The sequence below is a fragment of the Thunnus thynnus genome, chromosome 19 (genome assembly GCF_963924715.1).
Source record: "Thunnus thynnus chromosome 19, fThuThy2.1, whole genome shotgun sequence".
Taxonomy (NCBI): Eukaryota; Metazoa; Chordata; class Actinopteri; order Scombriformes; family Scombridae; genus Thunnus; species Thunnus thynnus.
In genome coordinates, this window is record NC_089535.1 from 7,249,270 (window position 1) to 7,276,992 (window position 27,723).

At 39.0% G+C, this 27,723-nt stretch overlaps 1 protein-coding gene across 6 annotated transcripts in view; it reads right to left on the bottom strand.

Moving 5' to 3' along the window:
* Positions 1-27,723, bottom strand: part of mast4 (microtubule associated serine/threonine kinase family member 4) — a 103,493-nt gene that overhangs the window by 26,308 nt on the left and 49,462 nt on the right. For 2 of the 6 annotated variants that reach the window (XM_067575084.1, XM_067575083.1), the window contains exons 4-7: positions 25,377-25,408; positions 16,065-16,145; positions 3,730-3,818; positions 150-219 (exon numbers count right to left, since the gene is read on the bottom strand). In XM_067575084.1, coding sequence (XP_067431185.1) covers positions 150-219; positions 3,730-3,818; positions 16,065-16,145; positions 25,377-25,408 — 272 coding nt within the window. Of the gene's footprint in view, positions 1-149; positions 220-2,968; positions 3,121-3,729; positions 3,819-11,066; positions 11,507-16,064; positions 16,146-18,353; positions 18,630-25,376; positions 25,409-27,723 lie in introns of those variants that run through there. The other 4 variants (XM_067575087.1, XM_067575085.1, XM_067575086.1 and 1 more) reach the window with 4 other exon arrangements.

Below are 27,723 nucleotides of genomic sequence, written 5' to 3' on the forward strand. Positions count from 1 at the left end.
ACTGAGAGCACAGCGGCTTCAAATATTTAAAAAAACATCTGTATCTGTCTCCATCTGGTCTTTTTCAGATGGTCCAACAGGAACAGGATTGTTCTATTTTGGCTGATTTGTTCAGCTGTAAATCACGTAAATATCCATGCTTGTATTACCTTCGTGCAAAGGAGAAATGAGCAGAGGCACTAGGAGAGAAATTTCTAGGACTGTCTTGAGGACTCGTTCCTGTAAGGAAAAACACAAAGAGACAAAAGTTTAAAAAAAATAATCTATAAGAGGAAAAGGACCTGAAAGCTGAAAACTTCAATAAGACTGGATTCAAACTTCAATTTGAAGCCAAATCAAACAATAACAAACTGCAACAAAGCACTGATGGCTGCATTATTACGGATCAGAGTCAACATAACAAAGATGTTTGAAAGACTTCAGTTTAAATATTTGTGTTCCCATATAAACAAAACACTATTTATCTATTTGTATTTTTTGAAACATTCCTTTGAATGAAATCTTCCTTAAATGATGAAAACTGTATTGAAAATTTGTGAGTAAAATCGATGGAAACGTATTTATTCACACTTATTGTGGTTCAGGTGACGGGGGGAGCTACAGTATAGCTATCACAGCTTGACTGAAATAATTAGACGTACAGAGAGTTAAATGAAAACCTGCGAGGGCAACTAATGATTGTTTTAATTATTTATTAATGTGAAGATTGATTGTTTAGAAAATGTCATTAAGTTTACTGTCACATAGGACTAAGAAAACTCACAATGAGGAAACTGAAACTAGGTCATTTGTGGCATTTTTGCTTGATTTTTAAAGATTAAGCGATTCTCAAAATGGTTGCTGATCATTTTCCTTTCGATTGACTTAGCGATTAATCAACTAAATGTACCATAAAGGACATTGTATTTATATAGATTTGTTTACCACACATTCATAGTTTGATAGCACCAGCTTTAAAAGGATTAATACATCTCATGTGGACTTAAAACTGTCTCTAGAAGACCGTGTGGTGCTGCAGTAAGCATCAGTATCCTGAAGCAGGTTTAGTGTATAATTTCTCACAGTAATCCATTCTACAGTACAGTAGGTTCATAAGAATAAGAAGGTTAGCAAACAGGCAAACTAAATACACCCACAGCTCATTCCAGCGTATTGTTCTCATCAGCAGCTTGTTCACTGAACGCAGTTTTGTGGGCAGCTGACCAGACATCTCTTACTCAACCTTCCACTTGCCAGTAAAAATACAACAGTATTCTTTGACTAATGTGTTTTTAAAAGCCTCTTGGTTTTCACTCAGCGTGCGTAGATGTGTCTGACTCTGAACGTCAAATATTTAGAGCATGATGGCAGCGCACGGTGCGGTTTCATACTCCCATATCACTGTTTTCAAATGGTTGAACTCGTGAGAGACAGTGATTTGTTTTGCAAATGTTGATAGTTGTAAAACTACTAGAAAAGCCTGACAGGCACAACTCATCAAAACTGCCTTTATGTTACCATACGAATGCAAGTGCTGGAGAAAAAGGTATGACTTTTATGTGGATTTTACTAAAATACAGATCAAACTGTGATCTAAAAATGGAAAATAGAAGAGCAAACAGATGATAATCTATTATAAAGTAATGCAGTGTATTATTTCTAATAGCTGTAACGCACTTTATGGCTTAAAGAAGATCATTTGCATGTAAAGAGAGAAATATCTACACTACATTTCCTCAAGTAACCATGCAGGACTCCCTCTCTTTACCTACATTGGTAACATCTACACACTGTATTACCTTGTTGGTTATAGAAGCTTTGGGCCACTGAACACATTATACTGTGGGGACTTTTTTAAAAAGGCACCAATTAGCTGTTGTATTTCCACACCCGTAACGCTAAACCAAACCTATAGTCCAGCATTAATCAGACATAATTACATCCCTCACTAAGGGAGGAGGGACCCAACAGCTAATTAACCAGAAGCCACCACTTCCAGTGATGATAAAGAAAAAAAAGTCTTTTCGATGCTGGGAAAGAACGTTAGAGCCACTGGACCTTGTTAATGATGAATGTCACCTATTTAATTGCACTGTAATCTTAATCACGACCAATTAAAGATGATAACCTCCTTCCTTTGGGAGTTAAAACCAGAGGAGACAATACAGATGATCTAGTTTATGACGACAATATAATGGGGAAGTTTGTTTTTCAATGTTATATTTGTAGACTGGGTCAGTAGTGCTGATTATACTATGAACTAGTATTGTACCTTGTTTTACTTCATTTTATTGCCTGTTTTATGTGTAAGTACATGTACATGTATTTATGTCTGTGCATATATATGTGAATATGTATGTAAAATTACCTTTATTTACTTTTGATTTTCATAATCAATTATTGTTGTATTTATTTTCTAATGTCTAAGGACTACAGGAAGACCAGCTGTTGGCACCAGTAACAGCTAATGGGGATTCATATAAACTAACAGGGCTGCAATTACTGGTTATTTTCATTATTGATTAATCGCTTGATTCTTTTCTTGATTAATCGATTAGTTGTTTGGTCTGTAAAATGTCTGTTTCCCAAAGCCCAAGATGCAAACTAAAATGTCTTGTTTTGACCCGACCAGCAGTCCAAAACCCAAAGATATTCAGTTTACTGTCATAGAGGACTAAAGAAACCAGAAAATATTCACATTTAAGAGGTTGAAACTAGTTGGAATCATAAGAAATGACACAAAATTGTTAATCGATTATCAAAATACACAGACTTTAATTTCCTGTCAATCAACTAATTGATTAATCGACTAACTGTTGCAGAGAGGAATGACAAAATTAAGCCTCTACACACCTGACGCACTGAAGAAGACCAGAATTCAGAACAAAAACATTAAATCCATGCAGCAACATGCCTAATTATTGTGCATCACTGTGTAAACATGACTGTTCCCATGTATATGACTGCTGTTAAAGGATGTTTTTCTTACCTTTGGCACCAACATTACGTCTGAGCCACAGAGTTAGGTCATCCCAGAGCTGAACACACTCATTTACAGGAACATTATGACTTTCTGAGTCCGAGTCCATCTTAAAGACTGGGCCCCTTCGTTGTGTTGGAATACAGACTAAACACTGTGTGTTGCGGTTCTGCTTTTGCTGACCAATGCCAGGAAATAAAACGCCCTGTGGTAAATGAGGCCTCCCCTCCCTCTGCTCCTGTGCATTTCCTCTCTACAGGCCACCACTTCCTCACCCAGGACAATCACTGACCCTCGACTTGCCACTGTACAGTTTAAACTCTCACCCTAAAACTGCAGAATTATCCTGATAAATATTACCACTAAATGACACAATTAGTTTTTTAGAGCTTTGCTACGCCCTGTCTTAACACAACTCACTACTTCCTATGCTGTAACAGTCAGCCAACAATATATATTATATATACATTAACTGTATTATTCTGCATTTGATTAAATCAATATTGTATGAGGGTGCCAAATAAGAGTTGTCATTTGGTTAAAAGCTATCAAGGGAGAAACAGGAGGTTTTCACAGACATCTACTGTGTTGTTTTTCAAACTACTTTTTTTTTTTTTCTCTTTGCATCACACAATGGGCTGCATTCCTCTGAGAGAACATTGTGAATTAATGGCTCCCCACCCCTTGTGTACCAGTGCGTATGTTTCTAACTCTAGGGCACATCACACACATATACAAGCAAACATGCACACGTACGTGCGTACACTTACCTGTAAGAGATGAGAGGGGGGAATGAGGTCGTTGTAAACCTGACGACTGTCCGCTTCCTATCAGGCTTTTTCTGTTGCTCGTTCTGCAGCTGTAAAAGCACAGGAGGCAAATATTAGACAAGGATCACTGGACTGGAAATTATTGAAATCTGAACTCATATGCTCAAGATGACTGAAAAACACATTTACTGCAGACACCTAAACTTAAACAGAGAGTCAGGTTTAAGAAACCTTTCTGGTAACACAGTGAGCTGATGGGAACCAGCTGAACGCCAGTGGAATACCTATAAGCAAAGAAAGGCCGTAACTGAATACCTAAATGCGAAATTCAACCACCACTGAATGCTTAACGTTGAAATGTAAATATCACTGAATATAGAGCACTGACATACTTTACTTTACTTAAAATCATCTATGCGAATTTATGTGGTTTGGATTCCCCAGATTCTTCCAGACGCTAATTTCAAGTTGTGAAATGTCAAAAACTTGATATTAAGTAATGTTTATTCAGGGTCCATATATTCAGATACAAAATGTATAAGGATCCAATATATGTAAACTGTTTTCAAGCTTCTCAATTTCATACGGCCAATCTCCAACCTAAAAATACAAGTCGAGTCAAAACTTGAACATCTGTGCTGCTAAAGATAATCAATCAAGCCTGAATGGAGTCAATCAGACTTCTGTCTTATATCAGGTGACGTTCTGTCAGTCATACGATCCAAGACAGAGACGTTCAGATGAGCTCTGCACACTTACAATTCTTTATCTGAATTTGTGAACCTGAAAAAATTATTCAAATAGTTTTTTAAACCTTCTGGAAATTCAAACCATACACACTCAGATAAATGGTTCTCAAAGTAAAATGTTTCAATGCAATAAATTCTGGGGTATTTAAATTTTAAAGCTGGAGCGCGACTTTGTCTCCCCCTTCTGGCAGTGAGAGTGATTACACTATAAACACTGTTGATGTGTTTACGTCACTCAGGCTCTGCTGTAGCCTGCTCCGTCACTACTGTTGCAGCTGTAAAACCGTGAATACATTGTCACACAACCCCAGCAAAATGACTCATTTAACTAAGAAAATTTGATCCATTAGGCCTGATAACATTTGGAAAGTCTAGAAGAGCTGCATGATTAAATTATTTTATCCCCATTTGAGTCAGCGGAGAGCTAACTGGAAGTTAGCCGGCGGAAGTCATTAGCGTGCATGCTCCACCCATAGAGCATGTGCAGTACGCATTCATCCGACCAGCTCGGGAATGTCAAACCTGACACCAGATTTAAAACTCTGTATACTGTGAAATACAGAGAGATTTATCTGGCGGTGATTGGCTTAATCAGCATTGTGTGAACTGGAGGGCGAAGGCTGGAATATAACGGACGTTCATTTATATGTAAAAGTTCTGCACTGCAGGTTTAACATAAAGTACTTATGTGTATAAATATGTATGTGTGAATACATGCACATTTACTGTATACTAAACCTGTTTTCTGTGGGTTTTTTTCTTTTAGATTATGTTTTGTATGTTTGACCTCAATTCAAAACAGAATAAATACAAGGGTAAAAATATGTATATCATGGCCTTATCTTCGCTTCCATAAATATATTCTCACAACAATTTGTGTCAAGAATAACTAAATCAAACCTGTAATGATCCACATTACAGTACGCATCAATTCAGTTTGGCATATTGGTTTCTTTTTGGATTGTTTAAAAAATATTAGAGATAATATCATATAAATGTGGGCTTAATGTAAAAAATACATTAAAAAAAAATCATTCCTGGTCTAAAGGTTGATTATTGTGGATGTTATATATATGTTGAATGTTACACTGGTTGAGAAAAATGTCATTTATCTGCTGACAGTTAAGAATCCCCATCACCACCACTTTAAACATATAATTACGTTTATTGCACCTATCTCCGACCAAACACTGTAGTATATTGCCAAAATATGCCCTCGAGATAACATACTTGCCCAGACATATCATCACAGCAGTCATTACGCCTACAGTAAACATTTGCACATATACAGCATCATAAAAAGAAGAGACACAGCATCTCAGTTCAATCACCCAAAAACCAGGATCCAGGATGCTTTTAATGTTTGTTGGTCATATTAAAACGGAACTGTGACTCACAAAGAGCCGCTGTAATCGACAATGTGTGACTCATAATTGTAGCCCAGCTTTTAACCTTGAGAGAAAAAAATGAAGTATTTCGATGGTAAAAGTGGTCTCAGTGTTCGATGATTAGACATGGGTTTAAAATTTCAAATTAGAGGCTGACAGTAAGAAAACACAAAATGCTTGAAGAACACGAATTCACTTCAAGGTCAGAGACTCAATGACATCCTGTTACATAACCTCTTCAGAGAACTGAACCATTTCCAGCTGAATTTTTAAGATGTTATTCAATAATTCCAATCCTGTGCATAATACAAAAGCCACAAAAACAAATTCTCCAGTTTTCCCTGCAGTCTTTGAATAGCGAAGCTTACAGCTAAAAAGGATGCTTTATGAAGAGCAAAAACATCACAGGATAGAGCTCTTTACTACTATGATACAGATGCGGAACAACCGTCGGTGTGGGACAGAGAGAAAGGGAGAAAGAGTGTCAGGCAGTCACAGGTGCAGCTCGCCTGTCTGTCTGTGTGTTGCAGCATTGATCTCACAGAACAATCAAATGCACACGGGCTTCTGCAATGATGCAGAAATGCATGAGCTGGCAGTCTTCATCTCTTTGTCAACACAGAGCAGCCCTGAGAGCTTCAATGTCAGATCGACAATAGTGAGGAGATTGGCATTTTTTAAAATAAGCGTTGATAATGATGTGCAAAAAGTTATTGATGCTCCACGCTGATCTACACTAGAATTATTAAAGATGGATAAAAAAGTATTACGATATCTAAAGTCAGTATTAAGACTTCTAATAGTTGTAAGACATTGGGAACAGCAATCAGGTGTTATCTAGTTTATCACATGACAGAAGTTGTTGCATTTAAAGCCTTTAGCACCAGAAAATCACGACCAAAGTGTTTCTAAAACTGCTTAAAAAGCCAAAACCATCAATGTGCCTCCAGCAGATTATATATTCTTCTTTAGTAAACAACACATTAATGTTCTATGCAAAAACTTAATGATACTGCATTAAATTGCAATATCAAATTAATCAGATTTAGCTCCTCGTAATTAAAATCTGCAAGTAATTTATTCATTAAATTGAATAAATAACAGTGTATCTGCCTCAATAAAGCCATGTTAGCATTTTTTAAATACATTTTTAGTTTGCAGCAACCCTTTATGTACTGTATTATCTGTGCAGTGAGCTTTAACTGTATCACTTGCTGTAACCTGGTTCCTAACAGGATTTATAAGTCATATATTGTGTGTATATTTACTGGTCAAATACACAAATCAGACCTGGCTAGACAGTGTTGTTATTCTTTTAAGATATACTTTTGGAGCATTTCTGTGCCTTTCTTATAGCGTTGACATTAGAGAGATGACAGGAAGTCAGGAGGAGAGCGAGATGGGGGTGACACGCGACAAAGGTCCCTGGCCGGACTCGGTCGAACTGATGCTGTTAACTCCTGGACTATCAGAGGCTTTGAAGACAATGCTGTGAACAATGCTCACTCAACATAGTGTTAATGACTTTACTGTTAGTAGCATAGTGTGTGATTCCACTTGCCATTTATCCAGTAGCACAGGTTTGTTAGCTCAAGTGCGCCCTCTCTCTGTAGGTAAATAGTGCTAGTAGCTATGCAACGTTGCCAGTTCATGAGATACGTCCCCTGTGGGAACATGTTAGTGTTGTGACTTGTTGAAATGCTACTTTCAACCTTAACAAGCAGTTGTAATGCATTTTTTAACAGTGCTAATTAGTCATAACATGAAACAGTGCACTAGACACTAGCTAGTAAACCTTTGTGCTAATAGCTTGATGATGTTTCTTAGTGTGCAAGATTTGAGCCGACCATAGTGAGCCAACTGCATGACTGACCAGTATATATATTCTGTTCCTGTCCAAGACAATAAATGGCAGCACAGGCCTCACATCCATCATTCCTCCACCTAACAACAACACAACGCAGAGCCAAGAGGTTGCTCAACCAGCCGGGTTCAGTAACCAGCTGAGTTTAGTCGCATCAAGTTACATTAGCGAGGATCAGCACAGAAGAGTGATACACAAAGGGTACGATCAGTTGATTATTGTGTCTGTGTTGATTAGAGCTGCAAGTATTAGTTGATTAATCGATTAGTTGCAAAAATTGGGCTCTAACAAACTATAACGGGCATGTTCCACTGTGTTAAACTATTGTCTGACAATTTATAGACAAAACAATTAATCCATTAATCAAGACAATAATCGTCAGATTAGTTGCAGCCATACTCAGAGTTTAGTCATGTCTGCATTGCAAATTCAATGTGACCTGCACAAAGTATAAGGTGATTGGACCAGCACTATATTGAGAATTTTGAATTTAACTGAATAAAAAATTGTGTATTATGTAATGTCACCATGTGTTTGAGCCATGTGTTTGGCCTTTATATCAAAAGATATAGAGTCAACCCTCACTGTCACCTGTTTAAGCACATGGCACATGACACCTACGACAACGTACCAGTGAAGTATCCCAAGCTGCTTGTAGTCCCCCTGTAGTCGTGCTGCTGCCCCATTGTCACGACAAAAAACCAAATTAATCTCCCTAAATCAAAAGGGAATCCCTGTTTTGACTGAAAACCCATTCAATCCTTGCTTACTCAAGTGGTTTCTAGGGCTAACCCCTGCAATCAGGAGTGTGGACACATGCCATGAATCATTTATCACAATGGCGAGGGAGTGAATAATATGTGGTACACAGGTGCTCAGTCAAAGAGGATCAGATTTAACGAGATCTATTTATACCCTCTCACTGTGGATTAGGCCAAGAGAATGCCACACTGCTGCCCAATCAAACCTCTTGTTGCTTCACCCTCTGACTACCCATCACCAGTGTTTGCACCAGTGTATCCCCTATTAGAGAGCTGAGTGCCACTCAAAAAGACATTAAAATGACTGCTGCGGGATTATTTTACATTAAAAAAAAAAAAAAAAAGTCATAAGTAATTATGCCAAGCAGGCCAACTTCGTCACATCCGATGCTAAAGCTTTGGTGGAGGCACCTCTGTGGTCGGAAAAGGCTGAGTGCAAAGGGGGCGCAGGGGGGGGGCGGAAATCATGTTGGTGTAGTGAAGCTTTACAGGGGGATAAAGAAGCTCTAGGCGAAGATGATAGGAAGAAAGTAGGCCAGTGTTGTATGCTGTACTGCAGATGTGTGAGATTCCTGGAACGGATCCATGAGGTTATATGCAAAACCCTCAATCTCATCAAACCATTGTTGTTAAACACATGAAAGCTACACAAGCGTTGCTATACATCTTTTAACTAAAATACTATAAAAAAGGTGTTTTTCATAGTTAAAGATGCTTAACACATCAGAGCTAAATGATTAAAATAATACCAAACCTTATATTTTACATAAATCTACATAACTATACAGTAACTCGTAATTATTACAAGTAATCTCAATCTGTCAAAGACTATTTCTTAGATTTTAGTTCTTATTATCGGGTAAACGAAAGGAAAAGGCAAAAATAGATGAAACCCTTTTGATTTACAGCACTCCAGATAAATCAAAAAAAACAAAAAAACAACAAAGTCTGACTCTGACCCATGTCAACAAAAAGCCACGATTAATCTTTTTTACTTCTGCCAGTTCTGCTTCCTTGTCACAGCTGTCAGGTGAGCTGACAAAGTGCAATGCCACATAAATTGCCGCTCGTCTCTGACAAACCCCAAATTCAAAGTCACACATATGACACACACTGCTCTATTAATAGTGTTTAAAAAAGCAGACCGCTTGGCTAAAAAACACTGCGGCTTGCTTTTGTAGTTGCTGAAGACAGCTGTTTCCTTTAAGCCTCTGTCATTTTCTCCATCTGAAGATGTACAGTACGGTACTACATAGCTTTAAACAGACTCAGCTTTGACAAGTCTCTGTTTTTTTTTAAGTTAGATGGGAGCTTATTATTATTATTACATATTTTACTTGGTATTTTATGGTAATATGATCAATAGTTGCGGTGAAGTTGCGTAAATTTTCACAAATCATTTCTATTTTGACTACTAGGATACAACTGTGTCAGCTGCCTTATTATTGACAGTGTCATTTATAGATTAACAGTCAAATATAGTAAACTTATATCAAAATATTGTGATCATAACATAACTCACACGTGGGAGAAAGGACATTATAATGACATGTTCTACATTGATAGTGTTTTGAGGGGTGACAGCCGTTCCAGCTGTTTTCTTTGTCGTTTAGGGAATCAATAGTCGTCTGTAATGAAACTTTCAATCTATTCTCAATAGCTGTATGTATTAAATAAATCATTACATCATCCTTACAATCATTCAGCATTTTATTTTAACACCCAGCAGAAAAAAACATGGCAGTCATCTCTGAGACTTTTCATTTGTAATATCCTGCAAAATCTGACAGTGGTTTTCAAAATGAAAGAAATATCTATGTACTGAGGCAAGATGTCCAAAACCAGCCAGTATTTCATGTTAAGCTGTTCTGCACTATAAAATAGGTCAGGACAGGGATTAAAAATAAATATCAGTTATATGGGCTTCACCAATACTGTAGCCCCACCATATACAAAGGACTGGGATAAAGTGGCTTAGCTATAAACCAGTTTCTACACACTCAAAATACACCAAAGACAGATTAGTAATTCGGATATGTTAGGAATGTTGCTATAAACTCAAATGAAATAGAAAGAATTATATAAAACGTTTTCATTTTACAAGAGAAACAACCTCGTTGAACCGAAGTATCAGTTACAGAAACGGAAATGACAACAATCTGACAGAAATAAAAACAACAATCAGCACTTCCACTTTCAAACTGGTAATTAATGGGGATGACATGTAGGAAAGTGCACATCCTGTGTAAGGAACATGAGACTGCCGCGACGACAAACACTCAATTACAATATGACTTACAAAGCAAACAATACACAATAGGCAAGCAGGGAACACCCAGCTTCTTATTCATGTTGGCCTCATAAAGCACTTGAGCTGACCTACTGTAAATACAAAACATCCCAGCTGCCACTCAACGCTCCAGAGAGCATGTCCATGTCAAATTACCTGTTTGGTAGGAAAAGGAGCGTTTTACTCTGGACTGACTCATTTCTGTATCTGAGTGCTTCACAGGAGCCTGTCTGTAGAGCATCACAATGCAGAGAAGAAAATACAGCAAACTGTTTTAACTATTACCTTTTGGACCGGCGCAGGCGGGCTCCACTGAAGAAATGTGGCATGTTAAAGTTGGACAGCACTGTCCATAGACTAGAGTCAGACATTGTGTCCAAGTCATGCCAAAGAGGGAGATGTAAAGGGGGCTTTTGATGACCTGATGAGGAGAAGCGATGGCTTTCGAGGTTCAGGAGGATGCGACCTCCAGAGAAGTCCTGACAAGTATTCCTACAACAGCTCTTCTTAGGTCCAAACTTCCTTTGCACAGGCACATCTGCAGCCAGCTGCGGCATAAACACACTAGCAGAGAGGACACGTTGTCCTCCTCTGTCCTCAAATAAAAAGTAATCCAGGGAGGATCCTGAAAGGCACACACAGTGTGTGATCCAGGTCAGGCGTTGACAGCCTCCACTGTGGCAGGGATATGAAACCTAATACCAGCTGACTTTTTGTTTTCTCATCTCACTGCGACTGTGTTCTGTATCCCAAACACTCACCCTGCTCCCTTCGCTCAACATGCTTCATATCATGTAACAGGCATCTACCACTTCACATCCTGTGAAGGGGGGGGTTGTGAGACAGAGGGGTGCTGCATCATCAGCAGATGCTGCTGTGCACTCGCAGCTTTCACAAACTGGCACCCCTCCAAATGTCCGGTGGGTCAGTGTATTAGGCAGGACCTATTTGAAATGGAAATGCTGCGCTTTTGCGTGGATTTCGTCTGCTACTGCATAAATTCTTCCCTCTACTGTGCCCTGCATAGACATAGTCCTTCCTCATTCATTTGATGGGAGCCTCACCTTAACTTCATCACCTTTGATCCTTGACTCATGTTATCTGGCCGGCTCTCGAGGCAGATAAGCCGCCAAACTGCCAGTGACTACTGAAAACAAGTAAATCTTCAGTTTGGAGTAATCAAATTTATCAAAATATTAATTCAAAAATGCATTTCCCTTTAATTATAATAGGACAGACCTTTCATAAACATGTCAGACAAGGAAAACTGGTTAGGAAAGCTGTACTCAAGCATGCACACGCACACATAAAATCTGGTGTTTTGTCAGTTCTGTGATGAATTTGACTTTCGAGTCCTGCGTCTATGTGAGAGTTCAGGGTCAGCTCATGATACCAGCTTGTGAGGAGCGAAATATGCAGACAAATTCTCAGAAGTAGCTGTCAGACAAAAAAATATTCCACCTACACGAACCAATGCATTTCATTGCAACCTTAGGACCAAAGCATTGATTACTTATATCCAATGATTATCTCCCCCGTGAGAGAATGCAAGGTTCAGCCCTGCAAACAGACACTTGGCCGAGCTGCAACAATAGCTGTGATAAGAGCCCCTCTGTTAGTGTGTGTGTGCAGAGTTGCTGTAATCACATGAGTGATGAAGTAATGTATATATGCTACTTTCGCAATCCAGGTTCAAAACATTGGACTTGTCTTACCGCTTCAAGTCGTAACAGAAACAGAATAAGTCATGCATATAAACATCTCTCTTTTTTTTCTGCCACAACTCCAACAGATTTGACATCTGTTGAATCAACAATGTCGATAATCAAATAATGTTTAAGTCATTTTTTATCATCAAAAATTCCAAAACTTCACTGGTTCCAGCTGCTCAATTGTAAATATTTGCTGGTGCTGCTTGTCTTCAACGAGAGTTAGACAAAACAAGCTTCATGAATATGTCAACTTGGGATTTAAAACAATGAATAAACAATTTTCACTATCTTCTAATATTTTATGGACCAAATAATAATAATCAGTTAATCAATCAAACAATCAAACAACTGTTTTCAGATTAATCAGTAATGAAAACACAGATAATACTGAACTAATATCATCTTTTGCTGTTTATATTCTTGTTTTGGGCCAATTTCTTGAAATATGTGTATTATTTTAAGTTATAATGTATTAAATCAAAATAAAGAAGATATCTCTTTATGACATGTTTCTTTTTTTATGACGGGAATAAAGACAAACAGACCACATGACCTGCCCATTTGTCTTATGAGATCATTAGGACGAAGTCCAACATCGGCTGTCTTGTCAGGACTCTGTTTGGCCGGTTATTCCCGCTCACAGTGAACACGAGAGCAAAAGAAGTGTTTCAAAGACAGGCTGAAAGCTTCACTAAGGAAGTGCACAGTCAGACCTGAGGACCATCAGGATGCTGCAGATGAGTCTAATCACTTGCCAAGTGCTCTGCCTGGAAGGGATTCAAAAGCTCAGGAAGAGAGTCGGAGAGCCAAATCAACAAAGGGAGGAACACTACCATGACTGACACATAACCGCTAGTTCTACTTACGTGTGCCTTTTTTTTTTTTTGTAATAAAGTGTTATCAGAAGCCATTTTTGTGTGTGTGTGTGTGTGTGTGTGTGTGTGTGTGTGTGTGTGTGTGTGCATTCCCTCAGAGTGGCTCAGTCCGTCTCCCTACAGGCCGGTGTGACAGCCTTCACTCTAATTATGGCTCTGTTCTGCTTCTGTGTTCCACATAAAACGACGGTTCAGACGGTTCAAAGTCAAACTTGCATAGAGCAGCATGAATAGGGAGGTCACCGGCAGCGCTGACATCACACTCGGAAAATTTGGGTTACTGTCCTCTTACTGACTTATGATTTGTTTCTGGTAGCTCTAGAAAATACACAAAGACCGATATTTTAACAATGACATTAGTTTTGGTTCAGTGAGATATGACAATATGAAAATTACTGTGAAATATCTGGTGAACTGTGAGCATTATCGTATAATTAGATGAACTTTTTTGCAGCAAAGCAATTAGCACAAGCACCGGTTTGTTATAATTCATAAATTTTGGTAAATGTCAGCATATTTTGTGAAATCACTGTCTACTCTGATGGCTTATATGAAATACAGAAGCTGAAAATAAACACTTTTACACTTAATAGATTTGTCTGGATATTTTCTTGCTATATGAGCAGCTGACCAGTTAAATCCTGAACTAGTTTCTCCACAAAAACCTCATTAAATTTATAATCCTTCAAATATTCATAGACTCAAACCCCATTTTTGATGCTAGTCATGGTCAGCGTTTGTTGAGCAATGGTGTCACGGTCAAACGTTGTTATTTGTTCTATTGATTAGTTGCTGAACATCAAGAAGGCAAGAAGTCTTATCCAGTATGAGCCGGTCCGAGGGTAAAATTAAGAGAGTGAGAGGGCGAAGGAGGACGAATAGAGGGGAGAGATTTTAAAGGATACGGATGGCGATTTTCTATATTTTTCTGGGTGTCGACAAATCTCATGTTTAGAGCAAAACCAACAATGAATTGACCTACTTGATCTGTTGTCCAATAACTATTAAAAACACGTCAATAAGCCACACCGTTGCAGTGGGCGACATGTTTGGGGCCGTTTCCAAACAAACTACTGGAACCGTATCAAGCTTTGGATACACAAACACTTGATCAAATTGTTGGTTTGGCTCTGCATATGAGATAAGATAATTGATGCACCAACTTTGCAACACAAGCAAATTCTTAATTGATCATCAATCAGTCACTAACAACCCTGATTCCTGTATTATTTAGATGAGATTGGTGCAAAGTGCTTTAGGTTACCGCATCTTTATTTGAACATATTGATCAACAAAAACAATTTGCCTCTTGATCCAAAGCACTGCAACACTAAACCCATCAAGTCCATGATGGAATAAAAAACTCAATTCACCAATAAATAAATAAATAAATAAAAAAAACACCCAGTAAAAAAACATCTTCACATTGTTGTATGGAGCTGACTCACTTAAATGCCTGCTCCACTTGATTCTCTATGAATGCAGAGAAGAACAAGGAGGTGGTCAGAGGTGACTTGGGTGGGTGTTTTGTGGTATTCATTGATACAGAAACGTCTCAAAATCGAGTCTTTTGAATGAAGAAAAACATTTCAAAGTTTCATTCCAACTATTTCTCAAGATTTGCGTCAGACACTGCCCAAATAAAGCAAACTAAACCCGACAGAAAACATGGTTGTTCCTTTCATCAGTAGAACATACAGACATAAGTTCTTGTGCTGTGAACTCTCCATTTTTTAAATGTCATGTTTGTTCTATAAGGTTTAAGCATTTTGGACACACAGCAGTTGAAGCTGCTGCAGAGGGGCTGCATTAAACAAACAGTCAACCAATCCTTTAGGGCATAAAATTCACCTTTAAATAAAACTACAGGTACTTCCTTTGATCTCATATAGTAGACTGTATCTGTGTATAATCAACATCTATCAAGGATAGAGACGAAGCTGACATGACACTGATCTGCCATGTCACTGGATAACAAGGCAAGCTTTTTCCATTTTGTCTGGACACATTGGACCTCGAGAGCCTGGGTGGCAAACCGGGAATAAACTGATCAATCAACCAATGTAGAACCACAAGACGGCATCAGACCATAGACTGCATGTAAAGATAGATGTAGCGAGGTGTGACGTCACCCACTGATGTACATTGGAGCCGTTTGAAGCCCAGAGTTGCTGTTTATGGTCGTGAAATCTTTTCAGTTTGGAACCAGGACCTTTCAAATAAGGAGTGCTGGGTGCAAAGATCATGCAGTAATCAGTAACTAGGATACTAGTATTTATCATGTATATGAGGATATGAATAACCAGATTTCTCTGTGCTCCATGTCATATCCCCAATATGATCAAAACGGGGATAAGCCTCATAACCGGGCTGCTCAAATCCATGTAAACGCAGACACTGAGACCATTCTTTACTTTGATGTATTGCGAATGCCACAAATCCTACTTAGCACATGAAAGAGGAGCATAAACCCAACCTCAGAACAGAGAGGGGCAAGATGGGGGAAGGGGTGAACCCATCAACATTATATAAGCACTCTTCTTACAATGTCATTTCAATGGCGGATGATTTTAGGAGGGCGAACTGAATACCCGGCTCTAGCCTTGTGGCACATGAACACAAGAATGACTCAAACATGCACTAATAGGCCTTTCAAAAACCAACCAAATAGCCATGGTTCAAGAGCTTTCGCTTACCTCCAAAAATGAAATGCGTGCAGAGGGCTGCACGGACTGCAAGGGCTAGTGGGAGTGGGGCTCAAGCTTCGGGGAGTGAGGCTGTAAGTTAAATGGAGTGTAGTGAATAGTTGTCTTTTATCTCACACACACACACACAGACAGGACAGAGACCCCTCCCTACCCCCCCCTACAGCTCTGACATATGCACAGATCAAGACAGCAGCATCATGTAGAGCAGTGGTTCTCAACCTTTTTGGTGTCAAGGAACCCCAAATTGATACACATCAGGCTGTGGATCCGTATTTGATAGTCTCAAGGATCCCCATCTGCCACTGTAGAGTGGCATCTTAACAGTGAAAAGTGTGAAACCTATCAACAGAATAGTCATTATCTATGAAATAACAGTGATTCCCCATTTTTCTGGGGACCCCCTGGAACCCCCTTGAAGAACTCCTAGGGGGTCCCCATATCCCAGGTTGAGAACCACTTATGTAGCAGCGTAAATCATCCCTGTCAGATGATCCAAAATCATGTTTGAAGAGCAGGTTCCCAAGGCATTTGTCTAGTTCTTAAAATGTGTGTTTGACATTGGGGATTATTTGAGCCCCAAAGCCTGTTTCAATTCAGACTAAAAAAAAAAAATCAAAGAAGACAAACAAGCAGTATTGCTACAGAGTTATAGAAGAGAGACAACCTAATCCACATTTCTTACTGAATGCTTGTGATAATGATGGAAACAGTGTGTTTCCTGTTATTCAAATCACACAGAGAGACTTTCACTTTACCTACGTGGTGTCAAGGATTGAGGCCTATGTAGACTTTCAGCAGTGGCACTGCAGAGCATTAGGTCATATAGAGGTGAATAAGTTTTACTGCAGTGGAAGTCCAGAATATTCTGACATATACAAATCCTTAGAATAACACAGGAATTAGCCACATGGTAAACCACTGTATATGGACAGTATACACCGTTTACAGGGTGATTTTTCTTTATTTTTCTTATTGACAACAAAGATCAAAACCAACAACGAACTGATTCTACTAACAAGTATTTACTGACTAGCCAGAGCCTGATAAATTGTATTCTTCTGTGCCACTGAGCTCCAAACTGTTAAAAACACATCAATGAGCCAAACCGTGACATGTTCCTTCATTATGATGAACATGGGCTCTGTAGTCACCGATCAATCCCAGCTATACTGATGTAAATACTCACTACCGCATCAAATCTTAACATTTTGTAATATTTGCAAAAAACTACAGTAGCCTTTTTGTAAAGAAAATCAAAGTACACATTAGTGACTGAAGATTTACATCTTCAGTGGGAAGAAATGAGCTTTTCATGAGATTTCTTGACATTAAATAAAACATATAGAATATCACCGACCTTACCCTTTAATGAGCACTAGTAGAAGTACAATGTAATGTGCCCAGACCTCACTGTGTGATTATATAAACTATGATCAGTGGGTAGTTCACTTAAGAAAAGGTCATTTTAAAATGCTGGTAGATAAAACACAGCACATTACTCATTTTCCATGAAAATAGAACACAGGTTAATTACAATGATCTCTGGTTTGTAAAGGAATACCAACACATACATTTTGTCCTGAAATCTGCACAGAAATAATGATTTTAAAGAAAATCTAACATACAGTAGTCACTCATCTGTCCAATTTGCCCCTCTCAGTTGCAGATTTTAAAGCCTCAATTGGAGGGAACCATAACAAATGCCTTGTTGACCTGAATAAAAAAAATGTCAAAATAACTGGCTGTGATAAAAGAGGAAACCTGCCATTAAACACACAGCCTTCAGTCATTTTTCATCTTATTGAGCAAATCCAACAAACGCTGCCACAAGATTCATGATTGGTGTGTTATGAGCGCATGTGTATGTGTGTGTGTGTGTGTGTGTCTGTGTTTCCTTCGTGTGCACTGTGTGTGTGTGTGTCACACCAGCAAAAAAAAGCATGTGCTGTTGCGGCACTCCTTAGTATGACATGTTATCTGTCTGTCTGTCTGTCTATCACTCACACATGTGCAAGAAAACATGAATGCATGAACATACGCACACACACGCACTCACAAACAAACACAAGGAAGTCACTGTTGGCTAGCTATGAATGATTTGACATCAGACTTCCCGCTGCAGATGCTGCTGCTGCTGCTGCTGCTGCTAATGCTAACGCTGCACAGAGCTTAAAGCAAGCACTGAAAGACAGCAACAAATATGACACAGAGACAGATGAAGCTACTGCAGAGGAGCTGCCTCCCCAGCCGGCTAGGATAACGGAGGAAAATACTCACTCTAGCGTCAGCCCTGGAATTCTCAGCCTCTCCCGCTGGGCTTTCATGGCTGAACTGTGCTCGTTTGCTCTATTGTGGTCATGATATGCATTCACACTGCCTGCCTGCCTGCTGCCCCCCCTGCACTGACAAAGAGCCAAACCCAGCCACCACAGTGCGATGAGATGGATTGGTTTTCTCTCCCCCCGCAAAAAGGGAGGGGGTAAAAAAGGGGGGCAACGGTTCTTGTTTTGGTCTTTCCACGTTCCACCTTGAAGCTGTCAAATGAGATCCTCAGTCGCCTGCGGAGGGCATGGAGGCAGGACAATACCCGCTCTCCCCTCCCCTAATACACGCCCCCCTGCTCCTTCACAGACGCACGCACATTTGTGTGTCCCCCCCCCCTCACCACCACCACCACCCCACCACCACCCCACCGTCTCCACCAGCTGGTGACTTGCTACGTAGCAGAAATTAATGCAATACATTCAATGTACATTTTATCTGCTCCTCTGTACGCAGTCACCTTGACAGATGCTAACACAAGGCACGCACCATATGATGCAATGTCACCACAGCCACAGGGATGATGTCATCCTCGAAAGAAAAACATAATGCACCACTACCTGCCAGTCCACATCAGTCAATGAACGGCAAGACGGAAAGCACACCTGGCTTAAAGTCCTTTCTACACAGTAAATCACACAAATAAAAACAAAGAGGAAGAGCTAAAAAGAAACGTAAAACATCTAATGAAAGTATGAATTGAGTATTTGTGCTTAAATTAAAGAGGCATATGAGAGTTGGGTGTGATAGTGGACCAGAGTGTCCCTGCTCCTGCAGGGATTTAAAACACCCCAGAGATTACTGCCTGTCATTAGTTAAATTATACCTATGATGTATTTTATCTACACATATTGCTGCAGACACACTATTGCTAAACCATCAAGATCCCAATAAGTCAAAACGGATCAATGACTCACTAACAGGAACTCTTCCGAGGATGAACTACTGCTGATGACAAAAGAGGGAATTTATTCAGATAATTTAACAACACACTGTAAAAATTACACTATCAAAATGTGTAGAGCTGCAGTGATTAGTCTATTAACTATTTTGATAATCAATTAATCTTTTTGTCATTTTTCAAGCAAATTGAAGAAATCACTGCATTTTTTTTTACATTTCATTAACAAAGCAATGAATCAAGACAATAATTGTCAGAATAACCAACAATGAAAGTAATTGTTAGTTGCAGGTCTAACAATGTGAAGTGTAATGAGTCATTCCGCCATACAGGTGAGTGGATGATGGCGCTTTTGTCAAAATGGGGACGATGGGAGACGAACAGAAAGCAGCTAGACATCACTTAGCTGTGGCCTCACTCACTCATCCGGTACACCAATGAATTCTTTATTGCCATGAGCATGTTTGAGGAGCAAAAAGCCACTGCAGAGGACGCCGAACGCTGCACTAACCACAAACCCAAGAGTTGAGGCGAGCAGGAATTGGAGCATAAGAAGATGTAGCGTTGTGTGTGGCATAGAGCGGGTCAAGAGAAGGCTACAAACTAGGAGTCAATAAGATTGCCTGATGTACTGTCCTGTAATTAGCAGGAATTCTGATGCTAATATTTATTTATATTTTTCATTTTTAAATTGTTTAATTTTCCAACTTACATTGTGGGTTCAATAAGCCGATTTCTTTCAAGCTTGGGGTTGATTCACGATCTATTTTTATTTGCCTGCAAAATGAAATAAAACATATTTTTAAAGACAGTTGGGCAAGAATAATAAAAGACCTGCACCACCTGCACAGCTGTCATCATTATGCATAAAATACAGGTTATCCCAGCTACTGACTGTCAGTACCAGATGTGTCAACTAAGTAGAGGACATCTAGTTTAATAATCAGGTAATAATTACAGACAAAGCAGAAAAGTCAGCTCACTAATTGATCTGCTGCTGATATGTGCAGACCGCTGCTTGCTAGCGTTAGCTACCCGGCAGGCAAACTGATCAATGTAGAATCTGGAAACTGTTCAGTCGACTCCCAGATCTTCAACTCTCTTAACCAGAGGCGATACCTCGCCAACGAACACAAACATGTCAGTGTGCAGACTCATTTTCAGTCTGTCCTTATCGTAGATGCGACTGTTAAATTCACAACGAGAATAGCCAGAGACAATGAGCCACCTGGAGTCACAGGACCAAACATTTTCAGGATGCTAGGCAATGCTCTCCGCCCTAAAATGTGTCGTGGAATATAACAGTGGAGTTAAGAGGATCCAAAAAGAGACAACGACAGTCTAGATAGGTTTTACACTCTGGAGAAATGTGTAGACAAAACAGACAAAACTTTCTTGGATCGTCATCCATCCAAGTAAAAGAACAGCCACCACACCCAGTCCCAACTATCACATCTGTTTCTGCAGTCAAGCAAGCTCATCACATCCCCTTAAACACTCATATATCAAGTGTTACCATCTGGTTGCCAAAATAATATCCCTCTGAAACACCTTCAAAAACGACCAGATCCAACTATCATTAACACTATAAACAAGTGATGACGGACTTTGCACTATACTGTACACGTGCTGTGTTTTTATCCGTATCATTTACTACGTCAGAGACAAATTTCCATTGATTTATGATGGACAAAGTCTTTCTGAATCTGTCACACTGTCTCAATATGTTTTGTGTACTTCTGAATAAATTCACACTGTTAGTCTAAACTTTTCAGTAAACAGATTCAGACTCATTCTTCTGTCTGTTCAACCAGGACATGATGGAAAAGAATAATTCCTTCAGTGACTACCTGAATACATATGTAAATGAAACTTATTATTTAATATAACAATGCCAGCTGTTAATCTTTGAAGGAAAAGATGAAGGAAAGGTGCAAAACAATCACAATAAAAAAGTGAAATAAAAGATTGCATTAATCCTGGACCATCAGTAATCATAACTAATCATTGGTTGTATGTAGCACAGTTGTTTAATTCACACCTTCCAAATCAATATGTAGACACTTTCAGGCATTTTTATGCTTTAGAGTCTGTTGGCCACCAGTTATAGAAGAATTAATATATATTTGAGATATGCATGTTTTTGTCATTTTCTACCTACATAGAAAATGTATCAGAACAATATAGGAAACTACAAAAAGAAAATTGTATGAAATGAATTAACAATATGTCACAATATTTAAAAAAATACAATAAAATAATTATTCAGCTGAGATAGTTTAGTTTAACTGAATACATTTTTTGGAAAAACATCATAGAGTGATTTCCTTTGTGCTGTTAATCTGTGGCTTTCTGTAAAGGTTCGTGACTCACCGAGGTTTTCATAATAATGTCTGACTGCTGCTGTATCTGGGGTGAGAAAAAACTCACAGCACAGTTTGTTCCGCTTGAATTCAGCTCTACTTCTATGCAGGTGAAGTCGACCCAACATCAGTCTCTGCTACAGTATGCTGACTGTTATTTAGCTCTACAGAAAGCAGTGATACTGTACGTAATGAGACGTTGGAGTGACACTCATTACCTACATCGTTTTGCAAAAACACGGAGCACGTGCATATCACCATTTGTCAATGAGATCACATATTTTGGGCATCTTAACTACAATGATCTCACAACCATTCATCATGCATCCTAAGCACAGCTGCACAACCATTCAATTATACACAACTCTCTTACTTGTCCTTTAGATTTGAATTAGTATAATACACAACTTATTTACACCTTTTAATTAATGACACAGCGCTTGTGTAAATCTGTCCATAGTGACAATTTCATACAACTTCTTGTGACCACATTTGCCGGCATTTCTTAGAACAAAGCGTTCCCATAATGTTTGTACATACGTACGAGATGATGATCAGTTATTTAATTGGGATTTCAGACTGAAAATGGAACCACTTTTCTGAGGAATACTTGAAATAATGCTGCACAAAGTAATCTGGAGTTTGATGGACATTTTCTGTTCATTTGTAGCGGCCATCCAGTATCTCCAGCAGTTTGGAATTCTGTTTGATTTCAATGCATAAAACACTATGAACATCAGTTTTTAGAAAGACGTCCAACTATTTTGTGAAACTAAAAACTAAATTAAAAAGATTCTCTCACAAGTTCTGCTTCCCTTCTATTCAGCATTACTGTAACAAATTAAGGTTTACATTTAACATTGTGTATTTACTGGACAAAACCGTCTGTCAAATGAATAAATGTTAATTTACACTTATTTATTTAGCATTTTGTCCAAAGTGCTGTAAAAATGAGGTGCTATCCAAGTCACAGCAGATGAAGGAGGTGACTGCAGGTGCATGAAGTAACACATAAGTGCATAGGAAATTAGATTCTTTTTTTTTTGAGAGAAAGAGCATGTTAGATGAGTAGGTACTCTCGAGAGACGCAGGTCTTCAACTGATTTTTCTGAAGGCGGAGAGGGATTCTGCTGACTGAACTGAGTCAAGTAACTGTTTCCACCTTCGAGGGAGCACACAGCAGAAGAGTCTGGATTCAGATTTCCTTCCTCACAGTGATGTGAAGACTAGTTGTTCTTGCATGGGCTGATCAAATTAGTATCAGCAGATGCTGCTCACAAAAAGTGCCAGACCTAGTAAATATTTGATGCTCCAGAGAAAAATACTGCATCTATATACACCTCAGGGACGACTGTAGCCGTAAAACTACTACTAGAACACTCTCAGTAAATGGCTAACCACTAACAACTTCATCTGCAGAGATCCAGTTCATGAAGTCTGGTCGACAGCATCTGTTCATATTACCATAAAAAAAACCATGTAACAGAATCTACAGTCAACAGTTCCTCTTCAGTATCTGGTTGCATGGAAAAGCCGTTGATGTAGTCGGGCAGCACAACACCTTCAGTTCCCTTTCAGCTGAAACTGCAACAGGTTGTGTTTCTGTGCTGATGATGAGAAATGGGGAATATGATCTATCATAACGGTCAAACAAATCCAATGAGTGTCTTGCCAAAATAAACAAATGATTGATTTTCAGTTATTTAATTGGACCCGGCAAAAGACTTCCAGTTATTAAGGTCAGCCTATAAATAGGTTCCTGTGATACCTCAACTAGAATAACATGTGTTTAAAACAACTCCACACATGACATACCATAAAAAGGTGCAATCTATCACTCCTGTGGCTGTGGAAAAGGAGCTACTATAACACTGTAAATCCCCCTCGGGATGTAAAGAGTTGGTGGAAAAGCTTGAAAAATAACTTGCATGCTGACACTAGAATATTAATGACATCAAATGTTCAGTAGATGGCTCTCTGTCACAATAAATACTCTGCTGTGTATTTGACAAATACTGAGCCAATACAGTTTCTGAAGTTTCTTTTTTCAGTAACGTTTACTTGTTGTGATTAGAGGATAAGTAGATGTAAAGTCTGTCAGTTCCAGGTTGCACATCATTATCACTAACATTATCATTTACATGCTCTGATGTTTGCTTATTCCCTACTCAGCTCCAACATCAACAATTTACACCATCATCCTGTCTAACAGTGTTTAAAAATGAAGCACACAAGTGGGACACAGCAGTTACAGAACGCAGCGATACTAACAATGAAGAGAAGTAAATATATCCTACTATATATATACATATTTGTATATCTTAATGTGTTACTTGATGTTCACTTTTCTCATTTTCAAAGTGACAAATCAGTCTTATGGTTACCAAGGTCACTGGAGAATTTAGTGCTCTAAATATAAACTGGTGCAGTTGGTGATCTCACAGCAGGCTGTTAGTAATGGCTCACCTCTATTACAGAAGGTGCCCCCTCTGGTGAGGTGGCAGCCAGAGCAGCAAAGTGTCATGGGTAAATCTTTCTGCACAGATAATATATGTCAAACTGAACCCAAACCAGTGTCCAGGAAGCCTGTTATACCTTCACATGGTTTAAAAGCTGCGTCTTATCTGTCATAGCAATCACAAAGTATAATCTTTAATAACCTAATGAACAGAAATCTGACAAACTACATTGGTAATTGATTCATTTTTTCATTTTTTAAGACACAGAATGCCAAAATTGTCTGATTTCAGACTCTTAAATGTGAATATTTCCTGGTTTCTTTAGTCTTTATGATAGTAAACTGAATATCTTACAGTATGTATACTTACTAAAGGCCATCAGAAAACTGCCTACTAACTCAAAATAAATATCATCCAAATCACTTATGTGGCAATTTGTGGGATTCATTGAAAACTGGTAGTCTTTAATGATAATAATTCATAAGTTGTCAAGCTGATTTGGAGATGAAGGGTTTGAATTGAAGGGTCCAATCTGGGGTTGGATACTGAACTTTATACTTTTAATGGTACCGACCTAATTACGTCTGTACTACCGAGTACCGATTCACGTTGGATCAATCGGAGCCAAATTTCAGTACCTTGCAGGTCTGAGAGTGAGCGCAGCCCCGAAAGAAGTTTTAAAAACACACATTTAATTACTATTAGGTCCTGACTGATCCTGTCGGCGTGTCTGGAGATTTCAATAATCAATGAAGTTCTCTCTCTCTCGCTCTCAATGGGGAGACGTAGCAGTGGGGGGATCGCTGCATATAACTCTATATTTGTTATATATAATTGTTCAGACCGAGTGCTAGAGCAAATCAATAGGACGGGCATTTGATTTTAGTGAGGGTCACACATTGCATTGTATATTTGTTTACACACACACGGACCCCCGTGCCGCCTGCTGGTTAAAAACAACAACGTATTTGGTCTTTGCAAACAGAAATGATATACGTGTTCATTGTATATTGTTCATTGCATATAGAGCAGGAAAGTGAGATCCGATCACAAGTGGTCACTCGAGACTCGTTTGGAGACACATTCTAATGCCAGATGTGAACAGATGTACTTAGAACTGTCCACTTGAGATCGGATCACCCAAGACGCATGTTAATACCAGGAGTAAACCAGCTTTGAGATGCAATCAGATGGAAAACATCCCCTCTCTAAACAGTATACTGTATGTCTATGTAACACATATATGGGTACTTACAAACTGCCTCTTCTAGGAAGACTCAGCTCCTTCTGTAAATGAAAAGAGAAGAGTTATAAGTACACAAATAAATTCACAACTTAAAATCAGTTACAGATATGTAGCGTTGAAAAGGTTACATGGTTATTTGTGCAAAGCTGGTAAATTTGCCAGATTCATGATAGCTGTCATTATAGATGTGATGATACCCATATGTATGTTTATTTCTCAGGAATGACAAGCGGAAATGTGTCTTGCAAAAAGTGATACAGCCTCAGAAACACCACAGTCAATAAAGAAAAACAAAATCACATCAAAATTAGAAGAACAAAATTAAGAAAGTGGATGTTAAACATGCATTAACTGATTTTTTGGCCACTTGTTTTCAGCAGAAACAAGTTCTGAGCACAACACTGACATCATCTTTTAAGTTGATACAGTGAACTTGATAGCAAACAGTTGCTTATTTCTACATACATCAGTCATGGAGTAACGTTATCATTCATGTGGAGTCGTGTTTCTGTCCACCTGGTAAATCTAAGTCCAATATTCACTCTGTTTTAGCTGTTTTGCTCTGTACCGACCCCTGAGGGAAATATCTGGCTCTTTAGCTGCCAAATGCTCCACTATGGTCACCAGCTAGTTGCCAACTATGTCTGTTTGCCGTTTGGTGCTGAGTTTTTAGAGCTTGTTCTCTGAAAACAGCTGCCTGCTGTGGCCAAAAGTGACACTATGAGATTGGTGAGAGTGAACCATAACAGTAAAGTTGCAGCCGGGCAGCTAAACAATAAGCTGAAACTCGTTATAAAGCTCCGTAAAGCCGAGGGAAGCTGCAGAGTCACTGGCAATTCTCTGTAGGTTCATCACTGCGAGCCACACCTCTGACATTACACACTGTCATTTGATACATTGTTATGGTAAAAGATATTGATCATAAACGCTTTAAGGGAGATTGATATTCTTTTAAAAACACAAAAAGACCATTATTCTGCTGCAGTAACAGCGGTTTTACAGCTTCACAAACAGCCACCATATGGAAGGATATCACAGAGCAGGTGTAAGCTGCTACATCCCATCACAGAGAAGCCGGTAATAACTTTCATAGAAAGCATCTGGATTTAAAAGCGTTCACTTAAAATCACATAATGGCTGAACCAAGTGAACAGGAGCATTTTACCATCAAGACCAAGGCCGTAGTCTCTGACAGTGTTTCAAATGAGGACATTGACCCCAAGCACAATGCTGAAAATACTGGGAAAATGTGTCTCCCCTTGCCAACTCTTTTCACTGATCACTTGTGACAATTAGTTTATGCTAGACTCTCTGTAAAATACTGCTTTCCTTAAGCAGTCTATTCAAAGTCCAGTTCAATCAATAAATGTTTACTTTACAAGGTGTCCTGGTGGCTGCTGATCATGAACCTCAATATTCCTGGTTTGAGTCCAACTGGGGACCTCTGTTGCATCTCTCTTTCCATTCATTCCCTGTCATCAATATACTGGTGACCCTCCAGTAAAGTCATAAAAAGCCCCCCCAAAAAATATCATATATTTGAGCATGGAGGTTTATTCTTAAAAAAAAACCCAAACATTTACTTTACACCTGGTCTAAATCAAGTGTAAATTAAGAGTCTGTGAAGATTCTCAGTCATCCAGGTCATGGTTATCTGAACAGGGTTGAATTGAGGGCAACTGGACTTCGTTGCAGATACTTGAAGATGTTGGGGCTTCTTCAGTTCTAACTGACTGGTGGGGAATCCCAGGTATTAAACCTCTCCGGGGTCGTTATCAAGGTAATTGATACCACTTGGTTCGTTAGTGCTCCTGGCCGTCGTAACGACAGTCATTAGAGTCGTTGGAGTCACCTGAGCCAAAGTGTAAATGACAGTCGTTGGAGTTGTCAAATGAGGCCAAATGTGAATGGTTGTTAAGTCTCCTGGGAAGAGATGAAAGGACAGCACTGTAGGTGGGGGGTAAGTGGAGGCATAGACCTCCTCCTCTGTTGAGGGACGGTTTCTCTATTTTGACCTAGATAGCCTCCTCCACTCCTCTTTCAAACCATCATTCCTCCCTATCCAAAATATGTACGTTGTCCTTGAAAGAGTGTCCCTTATCTTTCAGGTGAAGGTAAAATTGCTGAGTCTTGACCTGCGGAGTTGGCCCTCCTGTCTTGAGCAATGTGTTTGTTTAATGGTTGTTTAGTTTACATTGGACTGCATACACTTTATAAAGTCAGGTTAATACTCAGGCATGAATAGAAAGGTATAAAAGTCGAATCAGAGGACAAACATTTGACTTTTCAAGGGAATTGCTTTTGTTATTTTTTTAAATTTTGATAAATACTCAATATTACAATGTTGCAGATGTTG